The 20510-nt window shown below is 41.5% G+C and overlaps 1 protein-coding gene across 2 annotated transcripts in view; it reads left to right on the forward strand.

The window, feature by feature from the left end:
• Positions 1–20012, forward strand: part of CHST3 (carbohydrate sulfotransferase 3) — a 129291-nt gene extending 109279 nt beyond the window's left edge. Inside the window, exons 3-4 of one of the 2 annotated variants that reach the window (XM_040435590.1) lie at positions 16726–16976; positions 18702–19956. In XM_040435590.1, coding sequence (XP_040291524.1) covers positions 16840–16976; positions 18702–19956 — 1392 coding nt within the window. In that variant the 5' untranslated portion in view covers positions 16726–16839. Of the gene's footprint in view, positions 1–16725; positions 16977–18701 lie in introns of both variants that reach the window. The other variant, XM_040435591.1, reaches the window with a different exon arrangement.
• The last annotated feature ends 498 nt before the right edge of the window (positions 20013–20510 follow it).

Here is a 20510-nt window from a genome sequence, read left to right on the forward strand (position 1 = left end):
GGCATGGATATTGGAGGAATTCAACACCTGTGAAGACCACGTGTAATTGCTTTTCCTCATGCCAGCCCACACATATCCACCACCACCCAGAACAAAGGATGGTCCTTGTCTTATGTATATACAGCGGCATAAAAGGCCTTTTCTGTCAGGTGAATGCCTAATTTTTGGGGCCTCTACTCCAGTGGCCTACAGTAAAAATTTTATGCAGTGACAGTCTAATGTACCTCTAGATACATAATCACTTGCTATTTTCTACCAGGTGAATTTTTGGGGCCCGTACTCCCGTGGCCTAAAATAAAAAATTTCTAGGCTCCAGCAGGGCACGTTTTTGAGAGTTTCCCTTTAAGACGCGTAAAAATGGTCCCTGATTAAAATACATATTTTTTGTGGGAATTTTTGCCATTGATCACCCTCTGGTATGTCACTGTCCATGTTGTGGGACTATATGTACACTTCTAGTAAGTATTTGGTGACTGCAAATATGACCTGAAGGTTTTTCAGGTTCGCCTGCCATTAAAGTGAATGGGGCCCGCCGCAAACTCGTGGTTCACAAACATTTGATCGCGAATGCACGTTCGTGAAACGTCCTGGCCGATATTCGGCCATCACTATTGATGATCCCTGCCAGATCAGGCAAAAATGCAAGTGTGAAAGTAGCCATAGAAAATGCATTGTAGCAGAAGCCAAACCGATAGAAATATTAGTAGAACCCAATTACAAAAATTATTTTTAGGCAATAATTTATGCATTTCACTAAAGCATGTTCTATAAATGTTCATAACCTTTAAACATTATGGGGAAACTTTACCATTACCAGTATCCCCATAGTAATATTTCATTATCAAATCCATATAACTTGATGATGAAAAATTATGTACCAGGTCATTGCTTAGCATCAGACATTCCATATGTGAAGGTAAAGCAGTGTCACCCACATACCCAGTTATTGCTGCTAGCACATATTGAAACATACCACTAATAACATCACTGGATTCTGAAGACCAACTTTTTCTGATATATCTCTGTAGATGATGCAGACAAAAGTGAAACTTTGATGAACTCAAATACTCTATGTGAACATGTGTGAGTGAGTTTTCTCCAGGCACTGCAGTTTCCTTCCAAGATCCAGAAACATGCTGTTACGTTAATTGACTTCCTATGAAACCATCCCTAATGTATATGTGTAGGGAAGTGGCATAGTAAACTAATATGTGGAAATGATTTATGTGTATTGGGACAACTTTTGTAGAATCTCACAAAACATACAGTAAATGAGCTATTTAAATAAATGGTGCAATTATTTTTCATTTAATTTTCCTTAGGAAGGTACTGTAATTGGTAAAGTGTCCATTCTGATAACATGGCAGCACAGAAACTCTGAGTCCCCAGTGATGATTAGAAATTAGAGTCTCTGGGCTTAAATGGGTTGTCCACAAATATATTTTTTAAATTCAACCCCACCCAGTGGTACCTGTAAAGAGATCTATACTTACTTGCTCCCAGCTGCCCAGTTTCAGCTCCGTGGTTCCCAGGTTATCTTCACTGGATTTCCAGCCCCTGCTTGTCAACTTCTATATGGACAGGGTCACATGTACCACTGCAACCACTGACTGGCCTCAGCGGTGTCCCCAATGCTTTGTGCAGAATTTGAGAGGCAGCAACCGGATGTCCAGTAAAGACAGCCCAGTAACCACAGCGTGGCAGGGAGCAGGTAAGTATAGATCTCTTCACAGATACCTCTGGGTGGGAAATTAAAATAAAAACAATCCTGGACAACCCTTTCAAGCCACTAATTAGTCAGTGGTTTGTTCGCAGTGTACAGTAGATCATTTTGGGTTATTAGCATTCATTGATTGCTTGGCTTGAGAAACCAGAATCCTTAGTATTTAACAGAACAATAGTTTAGCTTGTCAACCAAAATCTTCTGCGTTTCCTAGAACATATGTTTTCAAGATGAATGCAATCCTAATGACAGAAAATGCCTCAGCTTCTGTTTGCTTTACGGAAGTGTATTTCTGGTAATATCTAACAAATGTTCGGATCTTATTAGGAAACACCGTGTATCCCATCATGGTATGTGACAATGTGATTGAACGGAAATCTTTTATAAACAAATGATATTTTTCATATAATTATCACCAAAGGCTTGCTTGATTGACTGTTTATGTTTCAGCCATGTAAAGGGCCCATTTTAAAATAAGTCAAATAAGGCAATACAATAATAATATGACATCATAGTGCTTGAAGGGGGTTCCAGTATTTTTGAAAAAAAGAGTCTGCCTTTATTCCCAGAAACAGTGCCGTTCTTGCCCATGAACTATACTGCAGCATTAGGCCTCTTTTTCTGAATCCAAACAACCCTTTAAAAAAAATTATGATCCCTTTTTTACCCAATTAACCAATCTAACTGAAGGGGTAATAGGTATATTAATTTATTTCACAGGAAGACATTGACAGTTCAAGAATATTATGTGGTCCTTTTGTTGTTTAACAGCTAGGGCCAAGCTTCATATTAGAAGAGCAGAACAACGGAAATAACAGATGTGCCGTATAGGGCACATAACTGACCTGAATGGACCTGAACAGATTCTATTGACTACAATGGTGTCCGTCCAGTTTCCGGTTGGAATCCTGTTTTGCATGCAGGACTTTTTCATCTGGTCTTTTTGATGGACTCTGTGACAGAAGCCCTGAACAGAGCCTCCAACACAGATATAAACTTGTCCTAATTTATCAAGATAGTAGAGATCATCATAGTGACTTACTATGACTCTATCCTTCTTCTGGTGGATCAGAATCAATTTGTTCCCTGTGAGAAACAAGATCACAAGTCACCTTGCAAGCATCGCTAAAAGTAAAACTTGGCTGGATGTTTTGCAATAGTCGGAAGGTCAAACCGTGACCTTGTTTGCCATAAGGAAATCTTAGGATTGTGTTGCAGTATGCAGCAGTTTTTATAGGGAACAAGCATCGCTTAGCCTTTGAATTATCTTTATCACATACTATATTCAATCCTAAAGATACAGAAGCATTAAGTAAGACAAGTCAACTGAAATCCATCAAATTTCTGCCATTGGGAACCAATCCTAGCATTTTCACTGAATTTGTATACAAAAGGTGATAAGCAGATGGCTCACTCTGATTTGTCACGATAGGTGCACAGGTTCAAAGAATATTTTTGGTTTTATTTAAATTGTTAGGGCGAAATTCTCCTTTAGTAGGATAGATGAAAAACAACAAAAAAAGTTGAAAAATAAATAAAGATCTGGATAATGAGAAAAATAGAAAAATAAAAATAGAATATAGAAGTAAAAATATCTAACAAATCGAAAGGAGATAAGATAACTAATGGAATAATTATTTTTTGATTATTTTTTGAAAAATTTAAAAAAAATTTTTTTTCAAAAAAACGCATCCCAAAAAACCGCAAATAAAAAACCGCAAGAAAAAAACCGCAACAAAAACGCAATATGCATAAAAATTGCGGATTAGTTGCATACACAAATCATATTGAAATTAAGAAATAAAGGTTACGGCAAAAGAAATATATAGGAAAGAAAATTGTTAAGGCTGTCACAGCAGTTTTAGATTGAGGTAATCAGCCCTCAAGAGGATAGTGAACGATACAAACCCATAGCACTGACATCTAACAGATCTCTTATGAGATGACTGTGGATAGTTACACCTCAAAATTAGAGACCTGGTATACATATATTGGAACATGTAGACTGTTCTCTACTTTAGAAGACTGATAGAAAGATATCTCCCTGTATTATAGGATGTCAAATGTCTGGCAATATATTTTATAATATTAATGGTATATGTCGGGTCGACACACTATTATTTTTATATTTTTATGTTTTAAATCTGTGTAATAAACTTGTGTAATTATTTATCTATTTTAAATATTCGAATATATGGCTGTTATATGTGCATATATATTTATTCTAAGATATCTGGAAATATTATAACCTTCTTTGAAAGAGGACTTTTGAAATAGAAACACTACATGGCAAAGAATAGGTTAATGAAAAGCAAAGTGTCCATTCTCCCACAGAAACTTCGAAACAGGTGTACTCAATTAGCCAATTGAGAAGAGAGTATATAAGATACGAGACTAACATTCACAGGTCATACCCACAGAGGAAGAGATAAGGTATCTCGAAACGCGTCTGGGCGTATTACCTGTGAAAAATTATATCAGCGGTACATGGCCATGTACTAAAGGACGGAGACGATATCCACTTACCCACGAAAGACAAACGAAGTGTTGGAAGACTCACGCAAGCGCAGTAGGCAATCCAGGTCTCTCACGAGAGTTGAGACGGGATCCAAGCAAAAACCGGACCCGAGACAAGCGTAGCGGAGAAAGGCTGAAGCGTGGGACGCCACGGCAGAAGTCCTCCCGCAGACCTGAGTGAGTGAGCCCACAGAGGACGCAGTGAGTAACACTAAATACAAGTGGAAATATACCGAACCGCTACAAGAAAAGCGGTATCAGCACTGAGATTACAAATGTGCTGGACAATTGACTTTGTACATCTAGCATTCTGAGACCCCGATACCGCTATAGATGATGGACAATCTGATCTCGGTCTAAAATAATATTTCATCCTAGACCATTCAATATCTTGTATTTCAGATGATATTATAAGACCTCAATTGCTACGCATTTAGGACTGTGTGGCTTTATATGAGACTATGAAGTGTTGAATACATCTGTATCAGATAATCATTATTGAATATATTTGAAGTGCAATATCTATCAGCTTCTGTTTGCTTCGCAGACGACTGTGATCCAATAGCCCTACCGAATAGGAGGGACACGGATGCAGCCTGCTGCGGCTGGCAGTCAGAACTTGATACATTAGAGATACCCATCTCTCTGGCTTACACATAAGCTATATATACGTTTTATGTCATTTTATGAATTTTACCCTGGTGCACACAGGACACACGTTAATTGTTTAATAAATAATTTTATTTGATTCCCACGTGTATTCCGAATTGTTTGAGTGCCGGTTCTATCCAATTTTCACTGAATTTCATTGGCATCTAGTAGTGTTGAGCGAGCATGCTCAGCCGAACACCAGTTTGGCTCGAGCATCGCTATGCTCGACACATTGCGGAGTTTGGCAATGCTCGAGTCAGTGTATTTAAATCTAATTTGGCATCTATTTCTATGCAGAAGATCACTGTACAGTGAGGGAATTCCTCAGTGTGAGTCCGTGGCTTAGGAGTCCCTGCTCTGACTCCATACATAGCTATGTTCATATATGGAGTCAGTGCTTGGGGACACCCCAGTGTATTTGAATCTATTGTAGCCTGTATTTCAGAAAAGTTTCTGCCGGGATTAAAACTCACGACCTTCTGCATTAGAGGCAAGGCACTTAACCACTCAGCTATATATATATATATATATATATATATATATATATATATAAAATCATACTTCTGATATATATGAATGCATAACATCTGGGAAACTACTACTGATGTTTTAGCCATAATACACACTGCCTGTCCAAAAAAAAGGTGGCAACTGGATTTAACTAAGCAAATAGTTATGAGCCTCCTATTGGATAATTACTGCATGGGCGATTATCTTTCAGCTGGCAACAAGTTATTTAACCCCAACTGGTGCAATGAGTTGCTTCTCATTTCTTAAACAACCATGTCGAAAGACACATCTCGTGGTCGTGGAAAAGATGTTAGTCTGTTTGAGAAGGGTCAAATCATTAGCATGCATCAAGCAGAGAAAACATCTAAGGAGATTGTAGAAACTACTAAAATTGGGATAAGAACTGTCCGCATTATTACAAACTATAAGGATAGTGGGAACCCATCGTATTCGAGGAAGAAATGTGGCGGGAAAAAAATCCTGAATGATCGCTTAAACGTTTAGTGAAATCAAATCGAAGAAAAACAACAGTAGAACTCAGGGCTATGTTTAATAGTGAAAATAAAGGCATTTCCACTGCACAATGCAAAGGAAACTCAAGGTATTGGGACTGAACAGCTGTGTAGCCGTAAAAAAAACACTAATCAGTGAGGCAAACCAGAAAAAAAGGCTTCAATTTGTTAGGGAGCATAAAGATTGGACTCTGGAGCAATGGAAGAAGGTCATATGGTCTGATGAGTCCAGAATTACCCTGTTCCAGAGTGATAGGCAAATCAGGGTAAGAAGAGAGGCAGATGAAGTGATGCACCCATCATGCCTAGTGCCTACTGTACAAGCCTGTGGGGGCAGTGCTATGATCTGGGGTTGCTGCAGTTGGTCAGGTCTAGGTTCAGCAACAGTATGTACTCCAAGAATGAGGTCAGCTGACTAACTGAACATACTGATTGACCAGGGTTTTCCATCAATGGATTTTTTCTTCCCTGATGGCACAGGCATATTCCAAGATGACAATGCCAGGATTCATTGGGCTCAAATTGTGAAAGAGTGGTTCAGGGAGCATGACTTTTTTTTGGACAGGCAGTGTATTTACATATATTATAATATATTATATATTCTAAATATATAATAATATGTGTAAATATATTATGGTTAACTTATATATATATGTTTAAATTAAGTTTAGCCTCTATTTCTGAAAAAGTTTGTGATAGGATTTGAACTCACAGCTTCTGCCTCACAGCCCAGGACTTTACCACAACACTATATTGATGCATAGCCTGTCACAAAAAATATGAGACTTCTACTGTATAAGTAACTGGCTATGCAGCTTTTATAACTGAGTGGTTAAGTGGCTTGCCTCTAATACAGAAGGTCATGAGTTAAAATCCTGGCAGAAACTCTTCTAAAATACATGCTAAGGCCTCTTTCACACGACCATATGGCTTTTTCAGTGTTTTGCGGTCCATTTTTCACGGATCCGTTGTTCCGTTTTTTGTTTCTGTTATGTTACTGTTTCTGTTCCGTTTTTCCGTATGGCATATACAGTATACAGTAATTACATAGAAAAAATGGGCATAAAATTTTAAACAGATGGTTCTGCAATAACGGAATGGATACGGAAGACATACGGATGCATTTCCATATGTGTTCCTTTTTTTTGCGGACCCATTGACTTGAACAGAGCCACGGAACGTGAATTGCGGGGCAATAATAGGACATGTTCTATCTTTCAATGGAACGGAAATACAGAAATGGAATGCATACGGAGTACATTCCGTTTTTTTTGCTGAACCACTGAAATGAATGGTTCCGTATACGGAACGCAAAAAATGACTCATACGGGAAAAAAAAACGGTTGTGTGAAAGAGGCCTAAATTAGATTTAAATACACTGGGTGTCCCCAAGCACCGACTCCATATATGGACATAGCTATATATGGAGTCAGAGCAGGGACTCCTAAGCCAAACTAGAGTCCCGACACCCTCCCCTCTTCAGAGCAGGGAGTGCCTGGTTTAATGCCCGGGTTCTCCCATTGATTTCTATTGTGCTTGGGTGCATCGCGAAGTGTTCTACTCGAGCACACGAGCACTTCGGTGCTCGATCAACACTAGCATCTAGTTTTAAGAATAATCAGCTGCGTTTCAATAGAGATTTATGTGCTTACAGTTAAAAGCAGGACGAAAAGGAACCCTGAGGTTTTCTGAGAATTTGGAGTAAGAATTTGGAGTAAATATGATATGAAGGCATGACTTTTTAAGTATCCTTGCAGCTGTTGTTTACTTGCAAGATACATTTTTCTTTATTCTATGACCAATTTCTGGTGACAGATAAAAAGACAACAACCATATGTTGATATATTTTTTACTTAAAGGCCATTGACATTTTTTTTTGTGAATTCATCAGAGAAGCTTTTGGTGCACAGTGTCAGGAACATGAATAAGTGGGCCCAATTTTCTTCAAATCAACTGTGAATACCACAATTTACCTGGAAATCTTTGAACAGTTTTACAACCAACCACCACCAGCAGAAAAAAATTCATTTTTCCAACAAGATGGAGCAACATGCCACCCCTCACAGAACTGGTGCGGGTTCATGGAGGGAGGAGCAATTTTTATCTGTGGGGAAATTTTTTAAAAAAGTGTCTGCTAAAAATCCACATCCCCTGGATGAACTCAGGGAAAACATCATGAATACCATCCATAGCATTACTGCTGAAGAGCTGCTAGCAGTATCATTCACCATAATTCGAAGTGCCCAAAGATAGGTAATAAAAAAAAATCCACTTTTTCGTGGGCCACCCCGTATAAAGGCCAGATTCAAATTCTCCTCTTTTTTTTTTTATTCACTCCTGGTTTTGTCTTCCAAAACTGCATGCAGAAACCTGACTGCATAGACATACCCTTAGCAGTGCAAACTGAATTGTGATTTAATCCAGAGTGTTGGAGGTGGCTACGTGCAGTTATCTGAGCGGAGACACCATGGTCTACTCGGAGTTGGTATACCAGTCCCAGCATAGTCCATCTAGGAAGGACCACATCTCCACTTTCCGTCTTTTGTAACACGTCCTGTAGACCTGATGGAGAGTGGAGGGTGACTGCACAATGTATATTGGATTTTATGTTTTCCTTTTTATTTTTAAACCACCTTAAATATTGTTATCTTTGTGTCTAGATGTACCAATGGGAATGAAAGTCTGGCTGCATGTGTGTTTCAGTGTAAACTCTGATTTCCGGTTCATCTTTGTTGAATTTCTGCCTTTTATTTCTGTGTATTATGCAGCTATTATTAAAATGTCTGTAGATGTAATTTCACATAGGGTGAATGTGTGGCTGTGTGGCTGTATTGCAATCGGATCCATATGTTTGTTGTCTTTCCAGGAAAATGCTGATGAGGGGATAATTTAAAACTGACTTTAGCTCTCCCAGACAACGCATAAATTAACAAAAGACGCTGAACCCTTTTTTGTTAAATAATTGATTCCTGCTCAGAAATTGACTTTAAAACAAAGCAATTTCATTTTACTTGGTTAAGTTTACACAATACAAACTGAAATTCATTGGCAACAAAGAAATAAAAATATATTGTACATAATGTAAAGCACTGAAGGCACCCTAAAATATTTCTGTACACTAAGAAATGGAATCAGTTAATAAAAAGCTTTCCTACATGCTACATACCACGTATATATCCACATTGACCCCATAAACTTACTTTCATTAAAATTTCTCTCAGTAGTTATGGTTACTTCATCTCAAATAATTGCGTAGAAGAAAATGTTAGGTTCTATTCACAAACAGATTTGTTGTAGAAATTTCTGTGACTGAGGCCTCTTTCAAACTACCGTATGGCTATTTCAGTGTTTTGCAGTCCGTTTTTCACGGATCCGTTGTTCCGTTTTCTTGTTTCCGTTGTGTTTCCGTTTCCATTCCGTTTTTCTGTTCCGTTTTTCCGTATGGCATATACAATATACAGTAATTACATCGAAAAAATTGAGCTGGGCATAACATTTTCAATAGATGGTTCCGCAAAAACGGAACGGATATGGAAGACATACAGATAGTTAGTGGGAGATAGTCAGGTAGGTTAGATAGTGATATAGTGTAGATGACAGGTTCCAGTGCAGGGTGTTTGGTAGTGTGATAGGAATTACTGTACTGTGCATTTTCTTCAGTCTCAGGAAACTTCTAGCAGCTTGAAAAATGCATCAAAAGTGACCCACGCCTGTATTGTGCGCGCAATACACGCATATTACATTGCCAATTTTCGCAATCAAGAATATAATCGTCAATTCTTGAATATTTGCCCAAATATTGACGAAATATTGCAAATTCGAATATTGCCCCTGCCGCTCATCACAATCAGTTATGCTTTTTTGAGTCTGCTGGACAAAATACATACTGTAGTTATATGGTTGGTAAGGCTTGAAAAAGAGACAGGTTCATCAAGTCCAACCTATCATCCTACTTTTATGATCCAGGGGAAGGCAAAAAAAAAAATGGTCAGGTGGATGCTATTGCCCTATATTAAGTGCTCATGCACACGACCGTTGTTGTTTTGCGGTCTGTTTTTCACGGATCCGTTGTTCCGTATCTGAGGTTTTTTCTCTGATTTAAGTCATCTTCCGTTCCATTATTCCACAAAACATATCCATATGTTTTCCGTATGCGATCCGTTTTTTGCGGATCGGAAATGGAAACAGTAACTTATTAATCACCAAACACATGAGCAATTTGGGCTGGGCATAGCATTTCTACAGTATGGATCCACAAAATACGGATGAAATACGGATGACATACAGATGTGTTCTGTGTGCGTTCCGTATTTTTTGCAGACCCATTGACTTGAATGGGGCCTTGGACCGTGATTTGCAGACAATAATAGGACATGGACTACTTTTTTGCGAAATGGTAATACGGTAACGGAATGCACACGGAGTACCTTCCCTTGTTTTTGCAGACCCATTAAAGTGAATAGTACCGCATACGGTCCACAAAAAAAATGGAACGGAAGCGGAAAGAAAATATGTTCGTGTGCATGTGCCCTAAGGAAGTAAAATTCTTTCCTGACTCCAAATTAGGATAAATCTCTGGATCAATGTTCCAGCTCCAGAAATGTAGTACTCACAGGTCTTACAGTAAAGAATTCCTATCTATGATAATTAGTGATGAGCGAATTGAAGCTGACGAAGTGGAATTCGATCTGAATCTCAGGAATTATTCGATTCGCACCAAATCCGAATTTCCTTGCGCTTCATGGTAACGAATCACATTTTTTTCACAAAATGGCTGCTGCACATGTTAGGACATGGAGCAAGGAACTCTGGGAACAAGGGATTACCCACAATGCCATGCATGCAGCCAATCAGCAGCCAGCCAGCCCTGTGATGTCACAGCCCAATAAATAGCCTCAGCCATCTTGGATTCTGCCATTTTCCACTGTACTTAGTGCAGGGAGAGACATCAGCAGGCACTAGGGACAGTGTTAGGAAAGACTTGAAAACTTATATTTTGCTCAATAGAAGTTCAGGGAAAGAGCATTAGCAGTGTAGGGAAAAGATAGGGAGGAATTATTACACAGTACTGAAGCAGAACAGGGTTTAATAGGGGAGTTTACAGCCTGGGTAACAGGAACAATCCTATTACACCTTGCTGAACTGACTGCGGAACCAAATTGCCATTATACTGCTGCTCATTTCAGGTTTGCAATACTTCTATAATTCCAGCAAACTGTTTTTGTTATTGGGGTCTTATTAGCCCTTGTGCGGTGCAGTTATATATATTTTCTAAAGCCTTTTTTTGTCGTGTATTAGTGGGCGGAAAAAAAAGGAGCTTATTAGCCATTGTGTGGTGAAGTGAGAAAATTACAGCCCTTTTTGGAGTGTATTAGTAGCACAAAAAGTATTTGCCGTTCAGGGCTGCAGTTATGTTATAAAATCTTTTTTTGTCGTGTATTAGTGGGGGGGGGGGAGGGGCTTATTAGTCGTGTGGTGAAGTGAGAAAATTACAGCCCTTTTTGTCGTGTATCAGTGGTAAAAAAACAACTTTATTTGCCACAGTTATATGTTCTAAAGCCTTTTTTTTGGCATGTATTAGTGGGAAAAAAGGGGTTTATTAGCTGTTGTGTGGTGAAGTGAGAAAATTACAGCCCTTTATGGCATGTATTAATTTCCTTTTTATTTACTTATTTGATCTAACAGTATGTCAGACAGAGAAGTGACAGGACCTACACAGGGGAGTGGCAGATGCCTAAATGTTTCTGTTGCAGGCACAGGTCGCAGAAGAGTAAGGGGCCTGGCAGCAGGGGTCACATCAAGAGTCCTGAGCTCAAGGTGTCATCTAGAGGTCGTGTCTTGACCAGCAACCCAGCTGTTCTTGATTGGTTGACTCGGTCATCCACTTCGTCCCAAGTGACATCAGACACCTCCAGCCAAGTATCCGTGGGTTCGTCAGACACAACCCTTAGTTGGCATGGCCCGGTAAAAGTTCCTGTGCCCTCACTTGTCCTCAACCTGCCTCTGTCCTTTTCTGTTCCGTCAGCCAGAGAAGTATTATATGCTGTGGGCTCAGCTCCACTATACAGCGAGGACGAGCTACTAGTGAACAGTCAGCAGCTAATTGCCCGGCCAAGATCCGGAGAACAAATCCGCCGCTTCCTCAAGTAGGCGGGCAAGTTGTGATGAGGAGAGTGGCGTGGGAGTTGGTGTTGCGAGTGGTTAGGCTCCTGGCTCAGAGACCGTTGAGGAGGACATCAGTGACGTGCAGACCGTACTCGATGATAATGTAGCTGATCGCAATTGGGAGCCAATGGTCAAAGGGGCTTCATCACCATTGGGAGAAGAGGGTGGCAGCTTGCGCGTGAGGCAGAGGTGGAGCCAGCAAGTTGGTAGCATGGCTGGGAGTCAGCAGGGTGGCAGCAGTGGGAAATCGGGAGCCAAACATGCCTGGGGTAGACCACCTGCTTTGCAGGAGCCTACTGGCCCGGAAAGTAGTGGTGCAGGGGTTCACATAGGCAGTGGCGGTAGCAGTCAGTGAGTGCAGAGTGTTGGGGGTAAAATCACCTACTCGGCGGTGTGGCAATTTTTTGTTAAGCCGCCGGGGGAGGTGAACATGGCCATTTGTTGAATCTGTTCGATCACTGAAGCTATTGCCAAGAGACAAAAGTATGCATGCACTCATAGGAGCTGAAGTGCTCCTGGCCAAGTTGCTGGTACTGCAGTCCCTCCCTTTCCAAGTGTTGGATTCTGCACCTTTCAGAGAACTGATGGCTTGTGCCGAGCCGAGGTGGAGAGTCCCAAGCCGTCATTTGTGTGCAGTACCAGCCCTGCACACATATGTAGAACAGAAGGTGGGCCAGTCCTTGAGCCTGTCTGTGTCTGCCAAAGTGCACGGCAGCGCCGACGTGTGGAGCTGTAACTGCTGTCCTTTATGGCCCACTGGGTAAATGTGGTTCCTGCCCAGCTAATCCTGCAACTTGGCCAGGTGACTTCGCTTCCGCCTCCACGTTTTCACGCCGTTGGTCCTGCGACAATGTACGCCTCTGGCTCCTCATCCTCCGCCTTGTCCTCAGCCTCCACTGCAGGGACAATTCACAGTGCCCCACTAGCATACCACATGTGCACGCTGTGTCACGCTGTTCTGCACCTAGTTTGCTTGGGCAAACTGAGTCACACAGGGGAGGAATTGCTCTGCGTCCTTCATTAAGAAATTGAATCCTGGCTTTTTCCACGACAACTCAAAATCGTAACCATGGTGACCGACAACTGGAAGAACATGGTGTCGGTGCTGCACCAAGGAGGGCTTAGCCTTGCGCCCTGCATGGCGCACGTGTTCAATCTGGTTGTCAAGCGGTTCCTGAAGTCTTCCACCCATCTGCAAGACATCCTAAAAATGGCCAGGCAACTTTGAATGCACTTCAGCCACTCGTACACCGCCAAGCACACCCTCCGTGAGCTACAGCGGCAGAACAGCGTCACCCAACAGAGGCTGATATGCAATGTTTCCACCCGTTGGAATTCCACCCTCCATATGTTGGGCCGACTGTACAAACAGAGAAAGGCCATAAACAATTTATTGATGATACAGGCGGATTCCCCTGTGTAACTTCGATGTTAGCCATTGGCAGCTCATGCGTGACACCTGCCATTTGCTCGTGCCCTTTGAGGAGACCTCTTTATTTGTCAGTCGCCAGGACTACGGGATGAACAATGTCATTCCACTGATTCATATCCTAGAAAAAATGCTGGTAAATCTGGCTGGTCAGAGGACTGGAGACGTGGTACCTACATCTTGCGGCCACATGAGCTCTGTGGCGGCTGAACTGGAGGAGGAGGACATTGGAGCAGAAGCAATATGTGGCAAAATGGGTGGTTTTTCTACACAGGTGACAGGAGAGGAGGAGCAGGAGCAGCCGGAGGAGCAAGAGGGAGATGAGGAAGACGAGGCAGATGACCCAGACACGCTGTTGCAGTATGCAGTGGAGATGGAGGCATGGAGTCCTTCCAAGTCACTTGCGCAAATGGTCCGATGCATGCTCACTTGCTTGCGTAGTGACAGCCGAATTGTCACCATTCAGCAGAGGGATGACTACTGGCTCTCCACCATGTTAGACCCTCGCTACCGGTCTAAAACGGGGGCCTTTTTTACACCCACTGAGAGGGAGGACAAACTGAACTACTATAGAGACATCCTATGTATTCAGTTGGCCGCTGCCTATCTGCGCCATCGTCGATCCTCTCGCAGGTCTGACCGGGGGGTCCCTCTGTGCTCATGTTCCACTGCCATGGCTGCTGGGGAGGGTGGGGTGGCAGGAGCAGCTTTCTTCACCCGCATAGTGAGGAAACCAGCAGGTGGTGGCATACTTGGAGTGCATGACAGCTGTCATTGAAGATCCGCTGGACTACTGGGTAGCCAAACTGTATTTGTTGCAGCTACTGGCCGAGTTTGCCATGGAAAAGCTGTCCTGCCCGGCCAGTAGTGTGGCATCAGAGCAGGTGTTTAGTGCAGCGGGGGCCATAGTTACCACAAGAAGTACTCGCCTGTCCACATATAATGTGGAGAGACTGACCTTTGTCAAGATGAATCAGGCGTGGATCAGCTAGCATTTGCACCCGCCAATGCCTGATGCTTTATATTAAATCATCCATTCTGCCTCACCCAAACGTTGACAAAAGAGACTGGTTTCTTTTGGCTACCTGCTTTAGCTACTTTTCTGATGCTGCCACCTGCCTGATGCCACACATCTGATGCCAAGTGCTCCTTCTTACACCCACCATCGTCAGTGGGTACTGTTATTGCCACCCACCTCCCCACTCTGTCACTGGGTCACTCTGTGGTCTCCTGATGCTGCTGCCACCTCCACATTATGTCACCTTGCCACTCTATGGTCTTCTGATGCTGCTGCTACCTCAACACTGTCACCTTGCCACTCTGTGGCCTCCTCATGCTGCTGCTGCCACCTCTACACTCTGTCATTGTGCCACTCTGTGGTCTCCTGTTGCTGCTGCTACCTCCACACTATGTCACCTTGCCACTCTGTGGTCTCCTGATGCTGCTGCCACATCCACACTATGTCACCTTGCCACTCTATGGTCTCCTGATGCTGCTGCTACCACAACACTATGTCACTTTGCCACTCTGTGGCCTCCTCATGCTGCTGCTGCCACCTCCACACTCTGTCATTGTGCCACTCTGTGGTCTCTTGATGCTGCTGCTACCTCCACACTATGTCACCTTGCCACTCTGTGGACTCCTCATGCTGCTGCCACTTCCACACTATGTCATTGGGCTTCTCTGTGGACTTCTCATACTGTTCCCAGCCTCCTCCATGACTGAGCCACTATTTTGCCTTTTTGGCCTGGCATCATCATTTTTTTGACCCTTCTTCTGATCTGTAAGAAGGAAGGTAAAATGAGACAAACAACGGATCCTGTCTGTGTATCAGCTGTAAGGCCTGTATAGTCCCATCAGTATTGGCTTATGATTTGGTAGCCAAAAGCAGGAGTGGGTACAAAACACATAAGACATGCAAATATTCCATTCATGTGTCATCTCGGTTTTGGATCCACTCCTGTTTTTTTTGGCTTTAGCAATACTGATGGATTACTGACCAAATGCTGAACGAGTGAAGGTGGATGCTCAACAGACAGGATCCTTTTTTTGGGGGGGTATTGTTCTGACGGATCAGAGGAAGGGCAAAATAATCAGTGATGTCAACACAAACTTACTGCTGACACTCCTCTCCACTCTTTTAGTGGGGTTCTACTTGTATAAACGTTTAATAGAACAGGTTCTGTAGACATCTATGTGGATGGAATCAGCTGATGACAGTGTAAAAGAAATACGCGCTTTCATGCTATAGTAGGATCTTGGGCCGTTGGACGGTTCTTTACACCTGACGCTAACATTGACCTGTAAGGCTGACTTCACACTTGAGTTATTTGGTCAGTTTTGGCCCCGTAACTGCCCAAATAAGTAAAGTGTGCAGTGATTCTAAGAGTGGCGCCTGTCATCTGCATGTCATACTGACTCACAGTATAGTTTCACTACCACAGCAGACTTACTATGCGTTTTGCTGCAAGGCCTAATGTTCTACACCACTATACAGGCTTTCTGCAGCTAGGAAATAGCTGTTTTTTAACGCGATTCGACACAAATTAATTTTGATCTAATCAAATCGTTTCAGAAAATTTGGCGAATCGACCGAATTGAATTTTTTAGAAATTCGCTCATCTCTAATGATGATGGTGAAACTTTCTTTTCTCTAGACATAGATGATAACCTCTTGTAATGGTTACAGGAATGAGCTCTGCACTGTCCATTCCTTTGTTTACCATTTGTAATTAGATTTTTCACACTAGAGTAAAGGGTGTATTAGACGGGTAGATTTTCTTTGTATGAACATTTATTAGCGAATCGCGATCATCTTGCAGTGTAATATTGCTGTCGATTGCACGATGAACGAGTAAATGCTTGTTTAACGGGCAATTCAGATCTTTCAGCATCCTGAAAGATCTGTATTTTTCGGCAGCAGATCTGCTGTCTAATTACAATCTGCCACCGGCATACCACTGTACAGCGTGGGGATGAGCAATGGCATAGCGATCACTCCTCATTATGTTGCTGAGGAGATTGCTGCATGTAATAGCAGCGGTCTGCTCAGCAAGTGATTAGGCAGTTGTCGGGAAGGAAAGCTTCCATCCAGACAATCGTCTGTGGGATCTGGGTGTCTAATACACCCTTGACCCTAGTTGGACAATCTTTCTTGGTGCTGCAATCCATCCATTCTCCAAATTAAAAGCAATATTAACATTTTGTTTTCTTTGTAGGAACATTGTTAAGGATGCAAGAATTCTGGAGATATGGCTTTGTCCTGATGCCTGAAGAAGGAGAGAAATTTTCACATCAAAAAATAAGAAAGTGACATTCCATCTATCTAAGCCATGGATAAACTGCAGTACATCCTCATGAACCTCAGAGATGTGCTGCGGACAATCAGGATGAAAGCCAAATATGCTCTCTTCTTAGTCTTAGTGGTGGTTCTGGTCATAATTGAGAAAGAAAACAAGATCATCTCAAAGTAAGAGAATGGGATTAAGTTTAATTAATGAACAGTAAATGAAGAAGACAGGAATATTTCTTAACCCCTAGGGCAATGTTCACACTTTTGCCTATTTCTAACTTGACATGAATTTTTCAAAGAATCTATGGCAGAAATCTGAGGCTGAAACTCTTCTACCATGGATATACAGGGAATAGGCATGTGGATTAGCCCCATTGGCCCATTACACAGGTTTTACCCCCTTTCACTTGCAGTAGCTACAGAATGACGTTGAGATTTTTCCGGATTTAGACGCAGAATCCATGCCAGAATTGTGAGCTTGTAAACATGGCCTAAATATTCACATTACAGACACAATCAATGCAGTTATTATCTTGCTTAATGTTGTGTCCAGTTTGCCTATGCAAAGAAAAGCTTTTTATGCAGTTTTTCTTCCTAAAATCTATGGCAGCGGCTTTAAGCAACATGTCTATTTGTATCACTCATATTATTGCAAACAGTTTTAACAAACATAGAGATGCTACCTGTAAGATTACATTCACACAACAGTGAAAAAAATGGCCGTTAAAAACATATAACCTATCAGTTTTTCCTGACCTTTTTTTGTCAGTGTGTTCATCCATTTTCTGACCATTTATCAATTTTTAATGGCTGTGTTGCATCCATTTTGCATCAGTTTTTAATGGTAAAATGAAAAATAACTCCCCTTACCAGAGGCACGCCAGGATCACTTGCTACACAGGACCTGACGCTTCCAGTGTGATCATGTGATGTCTCCACATTGGGAAAGTCAGGTCCTGCTGCCTCCAGTGCGAGTGTTCCCAGTGGTGCCTGTGGCAAGGTGAGTATATATTTTTCAAAATCCTTCCTTACACCCTGCTCATGTATCCAATTTTAACAGCTGTTAGACGGGAGCACTCCTATCTAAGCGGCCATTAAAAACAGGCCTACTGATTTCAGTGCGGTCTGTCTGGCTGTAAAAATAGCCAAAAATTGGACATGTCCTATTTTTCAATGACCGCTATTCACTGGCTATTAAAAAATGGCCATCTGAATAGCCCCATAGACTTTAATTGGTTCTGAAAACAGCCATGTGATATGTTAATGAGCCCTACATGTATAAAAATTTATGGAATGATTTTGTTTTCTGCAAAATTATGGCTTGAAAAGTTTGGATAACTATAAATCACCGCAAATGAAAGATTATTGATCGGTTTGCAGGAAATAGCATATAGAAATCTTTGGAGACCTACTGTATGTTCACATGTCTCTGATGATATATGATGTCATATGGAGACACATTATAGCAGTACATGGAGTACCTACAGCTAAAAAGAATGGAACGATACAGGCCCTGTGCTCCACTGTACAGGTTTTGTGCACATTGGTCTTGTGCATGAAGCTTTACTATACAACTCTAACATATAAATCTTAGATAAAAAGATCCAGCTGTTGATTAGTATAGATTTTCCCCATCAGCACTTATAACTTAATTAATTCAATTGCCTCATTAGAGCAAAGACCCATGCTATTTTCACAAGACTTAAGTTGGCAGGCCGTGACTATTTTAGTCATGTCTAATATGTATAGTTCATGTAATTTACAGTTCCAGGGAAAATATTTAAAAACATGTAGTAGACATTTTCTGTTTGACTCTATCAGGTTCCTGCTATACATACAATAAATAATTAAAATATGGGAAATATTTTGTTAATAATTTTCTTTTTCTTTTTTTAATTGTAGGGTATCAGACAAACTTATCCTCAAGCAAATGCCACCAAACATATTTGAGATCAACAGTACAGACTCCAATATTGTCTACTCAGAAAATGGTTCCTTGCTGTCTCTTAGTGAGCTGGACTCTGCTTTTTCTCAGCTTAGGAAACAATTGGTTAATGTCACCCTACAACTTGGAGGAAGTAACCCATTTCCTGCAGGCCTTCCAAAAATGCCTCGTAGGCATATACTCCTGATGGCTACCACACGCACAGGCTCATCTTTTGTAGGCGAGTTCTTTAATCAACATGGAAATATGTTTTACTTGTTTGAACCCCTTTGGCACATCGAAAGAACAGTGTCTTTTGAATCTACTGGTGCCAATGCAGTTGGTTCAGCAATTGTTTACAGAGATGTTCTTCAGCAACTTCTACTTTGTGATCTACATATCTTGGAGAACTTTATTTCACCACCTCCTGAAGACCATCTTACAAGATTCTTATTTCGTAGAGGGTCTAGCAAGTCTTTATGTGAAGACCCAGTTTGCACCCCTTTTGTGAAAAAAGCTTTTGAAAAGTATCACTGCAAGACTCGCCGATGTGGTCCTCTTAATATGACATTAGCAATGGAGGCATGTTTGAAAAAAGAACATGTGGCCATTAAGGCAGTACGTATCAGACAGCTAGGGTTCCTGCGCACTCTTGTTGAAGATCCACGACTTGACATGAGGATAATACAGTTAGTGCGTGACCCAAGAGCTGTACTGGCCTCTCGCATGGTAGCTTTCTCTGGCAAATATGAGTCGTGGAAAAAATGGGCCCTAGAAGGTGCAGCTCCCATACATGAAGATGAAGTCCAAAAATTAAGGGGCAACTGTGAGAGCATTCGTTTATCTGCAGAACTGGGCTTAAGTCAACCTGGTTGGCTTAGAGGTCGCTACATGCTTATGCGTTATGAAGACATTGCTAGATCTCCTCTTGAAAAGGCCAAAGAAATGTATAGGTTTGCTGGGATCACACTTACACCACAGGTAGAAGAGTGGATCATCAAGAATACTCAAGCACCCCAAGACAGTAATGGAATCTATTCTACTCAAAAGAATTCTTCAGAACAGTTTGAGAAGTGGCGATTTAGCATACCATTTAAATTAGCCCAGGTAGTTCAGGATGTGTGTGCACCAGCAATGAAAGTTTTTGGCTACAAGCTGGCTAATGACTTAGAGACACTCACAAATCAATCAATCAGTTTGCTAGAAGATAAGGTTAATTTTTGGGTGACGTAGTGTTTTGCTATTTAATTTATTTATATCTTGGGTTAAGAACTGCCATTGAACTTTGTGCTTGAAACGGGGGGGGGGGGGGGGGGGGGGGGCAGATGGGAGAGGGCTAATTTGCACCTGCTGAGCCGCAACACACCATCTTTTAAGCCTTTGTACATTTTTCAGTGTATTGCTTCCTAAATTAGGAAGTCATTCTTATTGAACTATCAGGGGAAGAAGCTGAAGATGCCGATTATCCAGATTGGCTTGTAAAGCAGATGATTCCTGCTGATGTACAGAAACTGCCTACTTTTCCAGGTACTGAATAAGTCTATGCCTGGAAGAAGCATTTATATCTCATGCTGTTTTCTGAAGCTGAATTGAGGATTTTCTGCACTGCAAGGCATCCAACGATTTCAAAGACTCTTCTTAAATTAAAATTGTTCAAAATATACTACACATAAATTATGAAATCACGTGGATGAAAGCTTTACCATTTTTTGGGGAAAACAGCTTCTGTGAATGGTTATTTTCCAAAGTGATAAGTTTATAATTTAGAGTTTCTTATATACAGAGAC

The sequence above is a fragment of the Bufo bufo genome, chromosome 6, assembly GCF_905171765.1.
Source record: "Bufo bufo chromosome 6, aBufBuf1.1, whole genome shotgun sequence".
Classification (NCBI taxonomy): Eukaryota; Metazoa; Chordata; class Amphibia; order Anura; family Bufonidae; genus Bufo; species Bufo bufo.